Below are 16,794 nucleotides of genomic sequence, written 5' to 3'. Positions count from 1 at the left end.
AAGGGTGATTTATCTTGACGTCTGTGGATGAATATCAGTATTCCCACCACTTGGAAATGATCACTTGTTTGTTTGTTTATGAACTGTCCTGTCACTGGAGGTTCATTGGAATCAAAGACAAATGTGTTTATCAGAACTCTTGAAAACCAGAGTGGTCGGGGCCATATAGCTTGATGCTTGCTGTCAGAAGAAAATGTGACTATTATAGTTATTTCATTAAAAAAAAACCAAAACCCACTGCCGTCGAGTCAATTCCGACTCATAGCGACCCTATAGAACAGAGTAGAACTGCCCCATAGAGTTTCCACAAGTTTCATAGAGCCCTGAAATTGCCTAAGGATCTATCATGTGGCTCACTATTCATTATACGAGCTGAAATATTTTCTACAGAAGTCTGGAAAGATGACCTTTATGCCAAATAGCCAGCACCCTTCCAGGGTGCCATGATAGTTGCTACTCTTTTCAGTATATGTTGTTTTATTGCTATTTTTAAACAAGGAAGTTTAAAGATTTCTTCAAAATTCATATGAACAGTAAACGTTGCAGTTTTATATTTGCTGGCTACTTTGAAATAAGCTGTAGTGGTTTGTCTTCTCAATGGCATTTTACTACCTCTTAGAAATAGCCACCAAACTCAGAACTAAACGATGAGAGTTTGTTCAAGCAATTAATCATTATTGACTACTTTGCATTAGAATGTTATCTACAAGCATTAATTGGTCATTCCCCGGGGGCGGGGGGAGGGAAAAAAAACATGGGGAAGATGAACATCATTACTTACCCCTGCTTAAAAATGAGAGCAGCCAACTGTGCTCACAGCACTCCATAAAAAAAAAAAAAAAAAACACCCCATAGAGGAAGTAAATCCCCCACTTGTGCAGTCATGACTGCTGCGAATTAGGCCAAGTCCCAGGGTCAATACATGCTGTACTCGGAGCTGAAAGGGTGAAAAATTTTTACATGACTCCAGTATTTCTTCTTCATAAGAATTTGGGTTTCGATGTGCTCAAATTAGATAATATTGATCAGTCTTACAAGCCTTTATAAATGCAACATCAGGTCTCTCTGACCACTTTGATGGCAACCCAAATACAAAATGTGCGGCATTGTATATATATATATATAAATATACATATCTTTAAAATGTTCACAAATTCCCAAAATGCACTAACAGAAGTATTATAATCAAGGTAAGGTAATAATCAAAAACAAATGTATATTGAATACCCACTATGCACAGGGCTCTGTGTTGGAACTATGAGTACTGGTGGGAGCAAGAATTCAAAGACACCTTCATTTCTATCTTTGCTCTAAGGAACTTATAGTCTGATTTTAAAAAAGGCAAATGCATATAAACTTTATGCATACTTTAGAGAAACTTTTAAATGTTGCAAAAATGGCATGGGGGCAGTGTCTGACCTCCTCTAACTTTAGAAGGGGGAGGGAGAATCAAGATCAACAGCCCAAGGCTGATTCCTATGAGGCAGAGGTCAGACATGCCTCCTCTCTCCATCTTTGCCAATTCTGACACCAGTCGCCCCTCCCACGGCGCTCTCTGTTTCTCTGCTGCGTTCAATAATTCCTTGCAACGGTCACACAGAACTCAGAGACAATACTCATGATTATGGGGTTTATTAGGGAAGTTACAGATTACAATTCAGGTTTAGTTCTTCAATCAGGACAGTCTCTTCTCAGCCGTGCCCGCAGGCACATCTCTCTCTCTGGCCTTCGGCCCTTTAGCCTGGCCTCTGCCCTGCTCTGGCAAGTGTTATAAAGCTCAGTTAGCTCTGTCAATAAATGCCCAGAGGTACTCCATTCCGCAAGTGAGCCTAGGCCCACCGTGCCTTCTCTTACCTGTATCCTGCTGATCTCCTGCCTCTGCCGCCGCCATTTCTTGCTGTCTTCAGTGTTACAGGTCTCTCTCTCTCTCTCTCTCTCCTCTCCGTTTCTTGGTTCCAGGAGTTTGTCAGGGATCCCAGGTCCAAAGGAAGCGCTATGCTCCTGGCTCTTCTTCATTAGTGGTGTTGAGATTCTCTCCTCCTGCCTCTAGAATGGCTCATTTTAAGCCTAACAGGATGGCAAAACTGACCAATCCCCTCATTAGGGTTCCATATACCTTATTTGCACAGTCCCACAAAATAACTGTGTGTGGGTCACAAAGACTATGGCTAGAAAGGCCATATTAAGTAATTCATTGCACCGTAAATGTTTCTATTCTCAATTTTAGAATAAGCATTTTTAATATATACCTTTCTCAAAAAAAAGTACACCTTTTTTGTAGTCATTTTATTTAAGCTTCAGGTGCAATGTTTGGTGCACAAGTTATATGTGAAGGTTGGAAAAGTCTCAGGAATTGGCCCTGAAGTTACTTATTCCATTATTAAAAGAGAAGAAGGCTGATGAACTCCCTTTTAAGAAGCAAATGTGTTTCTCTTAGGAAAACTACAAGAAAACATTTTGAACAATTTAAAATGTTTTCTAGCTTACTGGGGAGGATAAGAAATGTGATGAATCAGCTATGTTATCATTTTCCACTACACTAAGCCATCACGTGTCATAATTCTCCACGCTCTTCTAAAACACACACATGCACACATGCAGGCGTGTGCATAAACGCACACTTAATGCTTGTTGCTTTTAGTGAAAGAGTATTCTCAATACCTTGCAAATGAGTGAGAATCCTGTTATATTCTTGTCTGCCCCAGTTTATGGCTTCACAAGAATTTATTCTTCATAAAGTACAAAAAGAATTTATTCTTCAAAAAGTACAAAAAGAATTTATTCTTCATATTAAGTGCAAAAAGATGGTCCTATTTTTTTTTTTTAATACCCCCTTTTATTTTTTTTGGCTGGTGGAGCCTCTAGAGGACCCCATATGGGAAAACGGACCTTGTTCCCTTGATCCCAGGATAGAGTCAAAATGAAAATAACACACTTAAGCAGCCCAACATCTTCCCGTCACTGCCGACTTCTCATTCAAAGCGGTACTTAGGGTGGCAGGTGGAGTTATAATTATAGATTAGGGGAAAAAAAAAAAAATCAGCAGCTGTTGCTTCTGTTTGTCCGCAGCTATAACCGTCATCAGTTGGCAAATTGGCATAAACAGGCCTCCGCAAGTGGAAAAACATTTAACCCCTGTGCTGGTCACGCTCTGGGTCCACATAGTGGACAGAGGACAGAAAGAAAATCTGACTGTGCACGAGTGAAGGGTGAACCTGAGAGTGCAACACTGACCCGAAGGCACCTCTTCAGGGGGAGCCTGAAATTGAAGATTTGCTTTCCTGTTGGAGACTCCGAGCCACATCAATAGGTTAGTGCACAAAGCCTATACCTATGCATTTTAATTCTGACCTCTACTCTATGTGATTTTAGTTTTCCTGACAAAGCTTAACTAGAAGGATAAACTATTGAATGAAAGAAAAGAAAGTTATTTGAGGACTTTTTTTTTCTTTCCAAATACTATGCCTATGAGAACAAATTATGAAATGGGCCTAATTTAATATGATCTCATTCCGATTTTGACTGTTTTCGCATTAGACAAATATGGAAAAGTCAAACCGGTTTTACGGCAAGTGTTCCGTCACTTCATAACACGCCAAAAGGCCCTGGTTTCTCAATTAAAATTAGTAATGTTGAAGGTTAAGTTTGTGATTCCAGAAAAACACTGTAAATGTACCTCCAGAGTTTCATTTAGTATATAAAATGGTCAACTTAGAGTCGGACTGTTTTCTCAGCTTTAAATTAGAGCATTTTCCTGTTTATGACAAAATGTGTGATATAGGCTACTTTGTAGAAGAAATCTACTATAGGATTTATTTCTTGTGTCTAGTTGAATTTTACCTAAAAGATCCATGATTTCAGTCTCAGTGACTTTAAAGACTTTCCTCATGTATACTTTTGAGAAAACCAAGATTTCAAAGGAATCTCATTTTATCTGAGCATGCCCAGTGTTAAAGGGTAGTTGAGGAGGATTTTCAAATAAGTATTAGCTCCACATCTTAAGAGCTAATGTCTCGGTGAAAAGCGAGGGAGTTCTGGAGAACTCAACTCACCTTTGGGGCCCAGTTCTCGTCCAACTACATCCATGGAAATGACCCAAGTAGAAAACCAAAACCAAACCTGTTACTGTCTAGTTGATCCTACACGTTACAGAGTAGAACTACTCCATAGGATTTTCTTGGCTGTAACTTTTTTTTTTAATGAAAGAGGATTGCAGATTGCCAGGCCTTTCTTCTGGGGCACTGCTGGGTGGGTTCAAACCACCAATCTGTAGGCTAGTAATAAAAAAAATTAAAAAAAAAACATTGCTGTCGAGTCGATTCTGACTCATAGCAACCCTACAGGACAGAGTAGTACTGCCCGATAGGGTTTCCAAGAAGTGGTTGGTGGATCTGAACTGCAGACCTTTTAGTTAGCTGCTGAGCTCTTAACCACTGCACCACCTGGGCTTCTGTAGGTTAGTAGTCAACTTTAAACCATTTGCACCACCCAGGGACCTCAACCCAAGTAGAAAGAGTCCTTAAATAATAATCTTGTTTTGTTCACTTCCAAACAGAAAGTGACGCATTCCTAAGTATTTTATGCAAGACTTTTTGTCAGGAAAGTGCCCCTTTCTTAATATCACTATCACCCAACATTTTTGCTATTTGAAGTGCACAAAGTGCCAACTAAGCACTCAGAGCTCCACTAAGAGACACTTCTAACTAAAACAAGCAAAAGTAACTCGTCAATTTAATTTTCACAAAGGGCTGGCTTCATTCCAGCAATATCTCCTGGTTTCAAAGAGGAGAGCCACAACTCTGCTTAGGAAGTTTAGGGGTGAAATACTTCTATACAATACTTTAGCAAATAGAGACCTAAACAATAATTTTGGCAACTGCTTTTGAAAATGTGAATTAATATAGCATATCTAGTACCCCTAATCTTCCCACAGATTAAGAAAATAAGTGATAAATGGCATTATAATGTCTTTCATAAATCTCATTTATTCATTTGAACTTTTTTTTGCAATGCCTATAAAATCTAAAAATGAGATTTAGCAATTAAGGCAAGTTTAGGATTTCCAATGTTATTCCTTCTAGATACCTCTTTCTACCCTTTTTTCTGTTAAAAGATTTAGCACTGAGATGGTGATCATCTCCAAGCTCCAAATTGTACAAATTGTTCTCTTCCCTGAGGAAGCCAAAAGGGATGTGGCTGGCTGGTGGATAGTACACAGATTTATGCTCTATCTTAAACATTATTTTTTACTTGTGTTTTGTCTTCTTACTCTTCTAGAAAAAAAATCTATCCAAGATGACTGTCACTTACTCCAGTAAAGTAGCAAATGCGACATTTTTTGGATTTCATAGGTTACTCCTCAAGTGGAGAGGCAGCATCTACAAACTACTATACAGGGAATTTATTGTTTTTGCTATTCTTTACACAGCGATAAGCTTGGTGTACAGGTACTTTCCTTTGCATGTCTCCTTATATGGCCATCAAGCATCCTGTAGGAATACAGTCTCAAAAATCTCAACCCTCTGGTTGCCGCTGACTTTTGCATTATGTAGCCTCTTCTTTTGCATTAACCTCTCTGGTGTCGTCTTCTCCTCAGGACAGGGTATTTTAATCCATACCTAACCATTTTTGGGATGTTAAGTAGACTCTGTCGTGTTCAGTGGCTCTAATCCCAGCCCCATATTAATTATTGGGTATTTAATTAGGTATTATCATGCTTTAAGAACATTGCTATAGGCCTAAAATGGAAGATTTATCCTTAGATCTTGACTATGTTATGATTTTGAATACAAAGTCCAGAAACAAATAATTATTTGTGCCTCTTTCAATATGTCATTTGTAGTTTGAATTTGTGATTGACATCTCATAGCAACTGCATATGTAATTAATATGTTTGTGAATAGTGTTTATTAGGTAGCCTTCCTGTATTTTGCCTGAAATGACAAAAGCTTATCCAGGATAGTGCCCGCCAACCTTACCAATACCTCAACTGAAAAAAAAGGCCAAGGACTAATTTGTTTTCTTTACGTCTCCGAATTCAGGATATTTTATCATAAAAGCAAAGGCTTGTTCTTTATAATGTTACAACTCATACCTGTCAGACTGACAGAATATTTGAGCAGTATCATGTCCAATCAATACTTTCATGACTAAAAGTTATATTCTTAATAAAATTTTATCAGCATTATAAAAGGGAAGCTTTATGAGTTTTATTATTAAAATTGCATACAATTTTTTACTGGAAGAAGCAAAAAATTTAAAATAGGAAAGCTAAAGATTTTTGAGGCTGTATTTCCACCTTTTCTATGTACATCACTGTTATTTTTTTTCTGCTACAGATGAACAAATGTGTGTATCTTTGATCTCATCTGCATTCTTCCTTATAGCAACAGGACCCCATTTGGAGAAAAGGGATTTAATTTAGCTGGCTGATAATTTTCAAGAGTGAAATAGGAGGAGCTATTTTGCTACCCATCCAAACTACTCTTCCAAACAAATGTATATATTGGTATACATTTTGGCAAAATGTCTTTAAAAGAAAAGTCTTATTAAACACCTCTAATAATTTTTCAGATACATCTTATGTAACGTGATATTATTTTTGCCAGTTTATTTATGCGTCACCTATGCCTTCAGAATATGAAATGGTGGAAGACACAGTGACGTTTCAGGGTAACTGTCTCATTAGTTTATTTTTACTAATGTGTATTTATTGCTGCTACTGCTGCTTAGAATAGCATAGCCCTTAAAACAGTTGCAATATAGCCAGAAATGATCCATCGGGCTTCAACTTTTGCCCCAATACCATACTTAAAAACACCGCATAAAATTGTATGCATATGTCTTTTCTAAAGACAAAAAGTGCTTACATCTACTACAATAGTCATTAGGTCAAATCATCCTTCAGTTTTTTAAAGTTCAAGTGTAAAACTTGTCAAAATGGACCCATATATCTTGAACAATGGTAAAACAAAAAAGTATGGGCTGAAGTTGTCAAGAAAGTCAAACGTACCTGTGGGAAAATACCTAGCTTCTTTCTCATGTCTGCTCATGGCCCGAAGTGGGTTTTTTTGTTTGTTTGTTTGTTTGTTTTAATTCTATTATAAGTAAATAATAATACTCAGTAAAAATCATAAGGCAGAACCAGAATTTTATTAATTTGGCTATATCTCCTACTATTTTGGGATGGATTTGACAAAAGAATCCCTGTAGTACTTTCTAGCTATTAAAATTTCTGTGTGTCTAGTAGCTAAATATTTTCTTTGGCCAATTATTAGTAATAGCAACCATTTTATTATCAACTACATGGCCATATGCTAGGTAGTTTTACTTATATTATTTAATTCTTATAACATCCCTGAGACACAGGTATTATTATTACAAATAAGAAAACTGAGGCTACATGTACGTAAAATCTTAGAGCCAGAACTCGACAGTCTCCCTTTTTTTTCCAGGTCTGGGGTCTTGCAAGTTTTCTGCCTTTGACAGGTGCAGTCTTACCACTTTTCTAGCACTTATTTTAGTGGAAAATATTTGAGTTTTCCTTCTCTGACAGGTTTCCGCCTTACACAGGTTCTGCCTTTTGCAGGTTTTACTGTAATTTAAAAATATGCTCAAGGTACAAATCTGCAACTGGCAGGTCTGAGATTCAAACTTGAGTTTGTCTCACCCTGAAGTACACGCTTTCCACACTTAAATCTTCTTTGACCATTTTATTTGAGCATCAGAAACCAGACTGACTGTACCTTGTCATCGGCATGACCCTGATCAGCAAATGGTGCCTCTTGTCAGCCTTCCTGAGTTCAGGAATGCTGACACCTCCTCCAAAGCTGAGGCAGGAACTCCACACCCACCCACACCTGCACACCTTCTTTGTCAGGACTACCAGCCCCCAAAACTTCTTCGTCAGCAATCCAATTGGTTGCTCACCATTATCTCATTATCTCTCTGCTTCCGTTGTCAAAGTTCTACCGGCCCAAACGGTCCTTCGAGGCTTGTTACGATGGATCTTTTCTAGGGATCTGTCCCTCCCTTGGAGCAGGTGCACTCATTGATTTATGCAAATTTAGCTATCCATATTTTGATCATTATTATTAACCTGACTTCTGACATTTCTTCTGACTCTGAATCTCCTTCCTACAATATAAATGTCAATAACAGCCCCATTAAACGCTCTTAGGTTTAACAGTACCAGACAATGGGTTTGGGCAGGTCGGGTCAGATCTATAATACAAGTTTTGAGACGGCAACTAAATTTGATAATAAAACGTTTTCATTTCTAATTGTTAAATCTGGTTTATCTTTACATTTAAAATAATTGTGGGCTTTAAAATAAACAATTATAATACCCTTTGAAGTATAACATGTATAATCAAGAATGTGCTAAGTAGCATATTCAGGAGAAATTAAGATCAAGATGTCGATTCAAGGTTATTATTTAACAGTTAACAATAACCCTAATCCAGATCTTGCTCCAAATCCAATGCATCAACCATATAAAAGTTTTAAAATGTAAAAACTAAAATGGTTCATAAATTTCGGTATTTCATGGCCAATGACATTTATGTACTAAGACCTTTAGTACATAAATTAAGCAATTAAAAAGCTTTTGAGACACGTCAGCTCAGGTAAAAAGGAAAAAGTTATTGCTGATTTTAAAAGGCAAAATTGAGATTATTTGTGCTTAATTGTTTGCACTTAATGTCACTTGCAAAGCAGGTGCAGAAGTATAATATCATAAAGGGCTGTGCATTTTATTTTTGCTCCAGATTGTTACTTACAGGAGCCCAAAAACGTTACTTTGAAAAATTATCAATTTACTGTGACAGATATGCTGAACAAATTCCAGTAACCTTTGTGCTTGGTAAGTATAGGTCACACGCAGAATGCAGCCACATAGCTGTCTCCATTAGGATGACACCGATGACTCTGCATGGGAGTGTGTCCAAGCTGAGAGGCATGCCCAAAAAGCCACTGCTTGCAATAGAACCACAGTCATCTGTAAGGTTTGCCTTCAGGGCTGCTTTCGCTAAATTAACACCAAACAAGTTTGAGGTAATAATCTGCTCTTGGGCAATTAAGCTTTCTCTCCACTAACTCCACTTTTGCAGTCAACATATGAGTTCTAATACGCACTTACTGGGTGCCATGGCATTATCAGGCACAAATATCTTTTATTCTGGAGGGCAAAATCATAAGACATGGATAACATCTTCTTATACCCCAGCACCCGAAAAAGGCTAAAATTCTGCTAAAAGCATCAGTGTCACCGTGTCTGCTGTAAGAAATCAGTTTATAATTTTCTGTTATTCTACAGGGTTTTATGTTACTTTGGTAGTAAACCGATGGTGGAACCAGTTTGTGAATCTGCCCTGGCCAGACAGGCTGATGCTCCTCATCTCCAGCAGTGTTCTCGGGAAGGACGAGCAGGGCCGCTTGCTCCGAAGGACACTGATGCGCTATGTAAATCTCACGTCCCTGCTCATCTTCCGCTCAGTAAGCACAGCTGTGTACAAAAGGTTCCCAACAATGGATCACGTGGTTGAAGCAGGTATTGTGAACAGTTTTTCCTTCCAGAGGCTCTTCTCAGCCTTTGAAATTCCTTTGAAAATTCCCTTTATTTATTCATTCATTTAAGAAACATTTATTGATTGCCTACTATGTACCAGAATGAGCGTTGGTGGGGCAACAGTTAAACACTGGGCTGCTAACCAAAAAGTCGGCAGTTCGAACCCACCAGCCACTCTGTGGGAGAAAGACCTGGAGATCTGTTCCTAGAAAGGTTACAGCCTAGAAAGCCCTATGAGGCAGTTCTACCCTGTCACACAGGGTCGCTCTGAGTCGAAAATCGACTCAAAGTCACCCAACAACAACTATATACCAGAAACAGTCTAAAGAGGCAACGATGAATGGCATAGTTCTTGTCCTACAAAAGTTTACTTGGAAAGGTAGGAGAGGGGAAACAGCATTGTCATGTTGCCTTTAGGTCAATATAAAAATTATTATCGTACTTATTCAAAACAATCTGTAATATTACCATGCATTTTTCTAGCACATTGTTATTTATTCACTTTCATAGACAATATTTCATTTGGACTTCGAAAAAAACCTGAGAAAATTGGGAAACAGATTCAGAGAGGTTATGACCTACCCCGGAGCATACTGCTAACAAGTGGGAGAGTCAGCATTACAATTCAGGCTCAGAACTACCAGGTTAATGCTTATCCCACTGCATAAGCTGATCCTGGTAGGAGCCCACCATGAAGGTTGTCATCTAGGCAGACCCTGAGAGGTGGCAGTAAAATGCTGCGGCACTGTGGATCTGTTATAGCCCCTATTCCACAAAGTAGATGCCGTCGTTCTATCTGGGCTCCTGGACACAGTATGCTGAGAACAAATCATGTTTGAAAGGTGGTTCTCTTAGTGTGTTAATGTTTAGCAAAGAAGCTGTTAACCCAGCCTTCAATAGTGTGAGGATTAAGTGAGGTAATGCCCGACAGGTGCTGAATACATGTTAGTTGTTTTGGCTGGGTTGCTGTTAATAGGCCTAAAACCCAAAACCTACGTCTGATGAGTAGATTCCGACTCATAGCGACCCTGTAGGATGGAGTAGAACTGCCCCCATAGGGTTTCCAAGGCTGTAAATCTTTATGGAAGCAGACTGCCACATATTTCTCCTGTGGAGCAGCTGGCGGGTTCCAACTGTAGAACTTTTGGTTGGCAGCCGAGTGTTTTAACCACTGCTCCATCAGGGCTCCTTTAATAGTCCTGACAGCTTGTTGAAATGTATTAATGACCAAATAAATGATATAAGAACCATGAGATGATTCAGTCTTTTTATTGGGTACAGTTTCAAATTAGGGCGCTTATACACACTCTTTTTTTATTATTGTGATTTAGATGAAAGTTTACATAGCAAATTAGTTTCTCACTAAACAGAATATACAAATTGTTTTGTGACATTGGCTGCCAAACTTGACATGTGTCAACACTTTCTTCTTCTCCACCCCGGTTTCCCTGTTTCAATTCTTACAGTTTTCCTGTCCCTTCCTGCCTTCTTATTTTGCTTTGGGCTGGTGTGCCCATTAGTCTTGTATACATGATTGAATTATGAAGCATGTCCCTCATGTGTGTTATTGTTGGCCCTTGTTATTATCTAATCTTTGACTGAAAGGTGAACCTCAGAAGTGACTTCAGTAGTGAGTTAAAATGGTTTCTGGGGGCCATACTCTCAGGGTTTCTCCAGTCTCTGTGGAGCTTGATCTTTTGCATGTGTGTGTGTGTGTGTGTGTGTGTGTGTGTGTGAATTTGAATTTTGTTCTACATTTTTCTCCCTCTCTGTCCAGGACCCACTTACTGTGATCCCTGACAGAGCAGTCCACGGTGATAACCGGGCATCATCTAGTTGTTCTGGGCTCAGTCTGGTGGAGACTGTTGTAGTTGTGGTCCTTTAGTCCTTTGGACTAATCTTTCCCCTGTGTCTTTGGCTTTCTTCATTCTCCTTTGCTCCAGCCAGAATGGCACCAGTAGATACATCTTAGGTGTCTGCTCACAGCCTTTTAGGACCCCAGTCGCTACTTACCATAGTCGGATATAGAACATTTTCTTTACAGACTATGTTATGCCAATTGAGCTAGATATCTGCTAAGATCATGGTCCCCAGACCAGTAGCTCAGTCTCTCACAGCATTTGGATGTCTGTGAAGCTTCTAGGACTTTGCCCTGGTCAAGTTGTGCTGACTTCCCAGTATTGTGTATCATCTTACTTCTCGAGTCTCCTTTTCTGAAACGTCCTTGAAAATAGAATAGATTTTTTAAGAAGTTTGTTTGTTTACTTGCTTGTTTGTTTTTGAAGATATTTTGTTGGCTTTTGTTTTTACTTGTTTTGTTTTTCTTTCTTAGGTGAGCAATATAGCATAGTAGTTTAGAGCCCAGAGTAAGGGTTAGAATCCTTACTCTACCACTTACTGGCTATATGACCTTGAGCGAGTTACTCAACCTTTCTGTGCCTCAATCTCCTCATCGCTAAAGTGGACGTGTAATAGTTTGTAAAAGCACCTATCTCATAGGCTTGTTGTGAGGCTTGAATGAGTTATTTGCAAAGTGTTTAGAACAGCACCTGGCAAATGGTGAATGCTCTGGGAGTTCCTGCTATTATTAAGGAAATATCTAGTCCAATTGTATAACATAGCACCTAAGTCACTTTAGAAGACTCATTTTTGATATGGCATCCTGGGTCTTCCTGATCGATTTGACCAGGAGGTTATGGAAATCCAGGTAGAAATAAGGAAGAAGGGGTGTAGGTGAGGTTGTTAGGGGTGCACAGTATAATGAGAAAGAGTAATGGGGTAAAGAAGTTGGTTAAGGGTTCAAATGGAGGGTATGAATGACCCGGCAAATTCATAGGTGTATTGTATTAAACCAGTAGGCATTTTTAAAAATTAACTGCTACCTCTTCCTCCAAATTTAAAAGCTGGATACGGCTTCAGAATGACCAAGTTGAGAAAAATGTTACTTGATAACAAAATGTCTTAATGTATAAAGGATCAAATACAATAAGAATCACCTCCTCTGTGGGCTATCATCATTTGAAGAAAGACATAGAAACAAATAAGAAAGATTTGACCCATTCCAAATTGATGACTGAGCAGTAAAGTTTACTTAGATGAATAAAGATGATATTTCTCTAGTCCTGACGCATCCTTGAAATGAGGAGAGTACGTTCTGACAGGAATCAGACATCAGACTCAATTCTCAAAGCAGATCTCATTCTCTGAGTGTCACCTTTGTATCAAAAGCACATCAGGAAGAACCCAGGATGGCTGGCAGTGGAGAAACCTCTGATCAGGGATGAGCTAAAAGGGGGTTGATCTGAGGTCAGGTGTCAGGGGACAAGTGGATCCAGCAAGGCAATAGGAGAATGTGATTTCATTTAGTTTAGGTGTATTTTTCATAATGCCATGGCCTACCCCTTGTAAAAAACTTAGCAAATGTCTCTCACATACTTGTATCCAGCCTTTTTTCCTTTCCAAGGCATTAACCTCTCTTTCTCCAACCATCAATTCTACACCCCTCCACCCCCCGTTCCAAAGGAATCTCAAGATGAGTCATTCACTTCTTGATGTGCATTTTAACTTCCGTCTCCAGGTATGATCCATAGACCCATAGGACCTCTACTTCCTGGATAACTTGAATTGTTTATTTAAAATGCAGATTCCGGGGCTCCACCTCAGACCTACACAATCAGAACATCTGGATATAAGGCCTAGGAACCTGCCTATGCTGTTTTTTTCTGTACATTGAAGTTTGAGAAGTATTGATGTGAATCTTTTCTGAGATACTTTTTCAACGCTTTTTCTCAAACTTGGGGCAAAAAGCTTTGACAACCACTAAGTATTTCATCACTAACACACAGCTGCGACAATTAAGAAGGAGAGTAGATTCAAGGTTATAGCCATACCAGAGGCTCCAGAATTATAAAGAGGAGCTTTGGAATAGCAGTCTGGTCAGAGGACACAATCTAGGGAATTTGAGCTGTTTGGACATGACAAGCGTTGTTTTGATTTAGATTTGTTTGTTTGTTTAGAGTGGCTGAGGCAGGGAGAGAAGAGAACTCATGGGACCATCACTAATTTTCTCAGTAAAAAGGTCCCTCTTGCTCTCTTTCATTTTTGAAAGTCAGGAAAACAGTTTAGTGGAACAACTTGTGGCACCAGAAATATAAGGTTTGTGTGTTCAGTAGCAGGGTAAACGTTACAGGCCACTACCATCTAAGTTGGGAGAAATACTTCAGAGGCCATGTCCCCAGGGCCAGCCCCTCAGCCAGCCACCCTCTCTGTGGACAGGCAGTGCTGGCTCCCTGAGCTTCCTGCTCCTTTCTCCAGAAGATGACTGACTCAGAGTCTGGATGTGGGGCCAGTTTCCAAGCTCTCCCAACTGGACACATGCCTCCACCACTCCCTGACTGTCCCATTCCTATGCCAAGGTTTCTGGGAAGAACAGGAAGTTCAGGGATGCCGGAAAATGTTTGGCAGATTCCCTGAGGCCAGAGCCAAGCACCTGCTCCGCCTGAGGGCAAAAACAGCCGTAAGTAAAATGCAGGGGGCCGGGAAGAATAGGGGCAGAGAAAGAGGGGAATGATGAGGGCACAAAAAAAAGTCTTATCAGCTGACCTCCCCTACATAAAATCACCTGGAAGGAAAAGTGTAAGTTCTCAACCTTCAGAACCTTTTAACCAAACGAACCCCATTGCTATCACGTCAATTCTGACTCATGGTGACCCCATGTGACAGAATAGAACTGCTCCTTAGGAAACCCCAGTGGTGTAGTAGTTAAGAGCTACGGCTGCTAACCAAAAGGTTGGAAGTTCAAACATACCAGGCACTCCTTTGAAGCCCTACAGGGCAGTTCTACTCTGTCGTATAGGGTCACTATGAATCGGGATCGACTCGACGGCAGGGGGTTAAGTTTTTGGTTTATAGGGTTTTATTGGCTGCAATCTTTATGGCTGCATATCGCCAGGCCTTTCTCCCTTGGACCCACTGGGTGGGTTCGAACCGCCAACCTTTAGGTTACTAGTTGAGCGACCATTAATATTGTTAAAAAATCAATGTTGCTAAAATGCAGAGTCCAGGATTCCGCCCACATTCGGATTTAGTAGATCAAGGGAGGAGTCAAGAAATCTGTATATTTCATAATTTCACACTCTGAGAAACAACTGACTTTAAGGTAATGTAGTTGCCCTCCAACCTCTTCTCCCTCTTGCTCAGGGAGGGACCTTGCCTACATAGATTCAGTGCTGGCCGGGAGAAAATGAATGAGAGGGCAGAGGGAATGAGACCAACATCTTCTTTGTAAGCTGACCCTTGACTGGATCTCCATGTGCCAGGTTACTTACCTGCTGGTCCCTAGATGCTCCTTGCTTTTAAGCTGGCAGTGAACACGTTATTCTTGGAAATAAAAAGATAGAAATGCATGCTATAGGGGAATATATATATATACACATATATATGTTTATTTAAAATGAATATGAGTTGTTTGTTTTAAATGAACATCAAATTGCGTGTGTATATATACATTGATGCTACAGGTCATGTCAAGCTTAAATTTCTCCAATTTAAAAAAAGGGCTTTTATTCTATTCACATGAAAACAGAAACATAACAATTCAGAATAATGCCTGTTAGGCTGAAAACTCCCTGAACTGATCTGTTATCAAACAGTTATTTACAAGAGAGGCTGCAGTATAGTTGCTGTTGTTTAGCCTACTCCTGCAAACCTGCCCTGGAAAATTCCAGCTGTTCCAATCACCTGCCCTGGAAGATGTCACTTCTTTCAAGCCATATCCACTGCCATTGAGTTGATTCCAACTCATAGAGCCCCTATAGGACTAAGTAGAACTGCCCTCATAGGTTTTCCAAGGCTGTAAATTTTTACAGAAGAAGACTGCCGCATCTTTGAAAACCTTTTGGTTGGTAGCCAAGTGCTTAACCACTACACCACCAGGGCTCCTGTATTCCAAGCCAAGCCAGGCACAAAATACCAGATTTTCACCAATTCCAGTGATGGCTTTAGTTGAGTGCTTATATTATGGTATCTGACCAAACCAGAACATTTTATCTAGTGTTTCACAATGATCAGATAAAGAAAACACATCTCTTCAAAGTTACTCACCAGTAGCACAAATTTAGGTAAATAAGAAATTATACGCATTCCTCTAAAAGAACCATCACCAAAGCTGATGCTAAAACCTGTCATGCATGCACTTACACAACAAAAATGTATTGAGAGAGTACTATATGCACTGGGAGTACAGCTGTGAGCAAGAAGGGATATGGTCCCTGTCCTCAAGGATCAGTAACAATGACACTAATCCTTTCTTGGAAACCCTGGTGGTGTGGTGGTTAAGTGCTATGGCTGCTAACCAAAAGGTCAGCAGTTTGAAACAAGCACAAATATATTTAGAGCTAAATTACATTTCCATCTCTTTAAAACAGAAATTTTCCTCCTGTATTTGGAAGTCCACAAGGGTGGTTAGAGGATGTCAAATTTAAGGAAAGGGCTCCCTTTACTTTTCTTATAAGTCCTGGAATCTTAACATGAAGTTCCTTGAACTTCTATGACTAGAGAGAGCCTGATGAGGCCCTGCTGGAATCTTTAGTGACACTTATGGTTAACAGGCATTAATACAACCAAGAAAGCCCCAATTGTTAAGTGGTTGTTGAGATAAAAGTTCTAACTTTAGATGCACTGGCTGGAAAGGAAATCAGTATCTAACATAGCCTTAGAGGTGAAGATAATGCCCACATTCTGAGAAAGATCACTGGTCTCCAGTTGAAACAGCCTGAAGTGCTGATTAGGATAACTTTCCATTTAATAATAAATGCTCTTTAGACCAACAATCTAGAAATTTTCTTTCAATTGACCAATAACTTGATTTCTAAAGATGGGGTTGCTTTGGATAAGATGTGTGACCCTGTAGGAAATAACAAAAATTATTCCTGCATGTACATTCTTTGAGGATACATGTTTCTGATGTATCTTTTATACCCCCTAGCAATTTTTTTTTAGCAAAGTATTCAATAATTTGGGCTGAAAGCTAAAAATCACCAGCTTTCCTCAATCTACATGTTACCTTTCAATCAATGGACATGCTACATGGAGGGGAGGGCATTAGTCTTTGCACAAAATAAACCATCACTATGCCTGCTTTCTGCTTCAAAGCCAAGAAAGGACATGCTCTTGTTGTTGTTTCGTGCCTTCCAGTTGGTTCCAACTCATAGAAACCCTACATACAA

The 16,794-nt window shown here is 39.5% G+C and overlaps 1 protein-coding gene across 1 annotated transcript in view; it reads left to right on the top strand.

Moving 5' to 3' along the window:
* Positions 1-5,295: 5,295 nt before the first annotated feature.
* The window catches only part of BEST3 (bestrophin 3), a 44,006-nt gene continuing 32,507 nt past the window's right edge, over positions 5,296-16,794 (top strand). Inside the window, exons 1-3 of the mRNA XM_049884963.1 lie at positions 5,296-5,447; positions 8,769-8,863; positions 9,317-9,550. Coding sequence (XP_049740920.1) covers positions 5,296-5,447; positions 8,769-8,863; positions 9,317-9,550 — 481 coding nt within the window. The remainder of the gene's footprint in view (positions 5,448-8,768; positions 8,864-9,316; positions 9,551-16,794) is intronic.

Source organism: Elephas maximus, chromosome 4, assembly GCF_024166365.1.
Source record: "Elephas maximus indicus isolate mEleMax1 chromosome 4, mEleMax1 primary haplotype, whole genome shotgun sequence".
NCBI lineage: Eukaryota > Metazoa > Chordata > Mammalia > Proboscidea > Elephantidae > Elephas > Elephas maximus.
The sequence above is the reverse complement of the archived record's forward strand: the minus strand, read 5'-3'. Positions and strand labels throughout refer to the sequence as shown.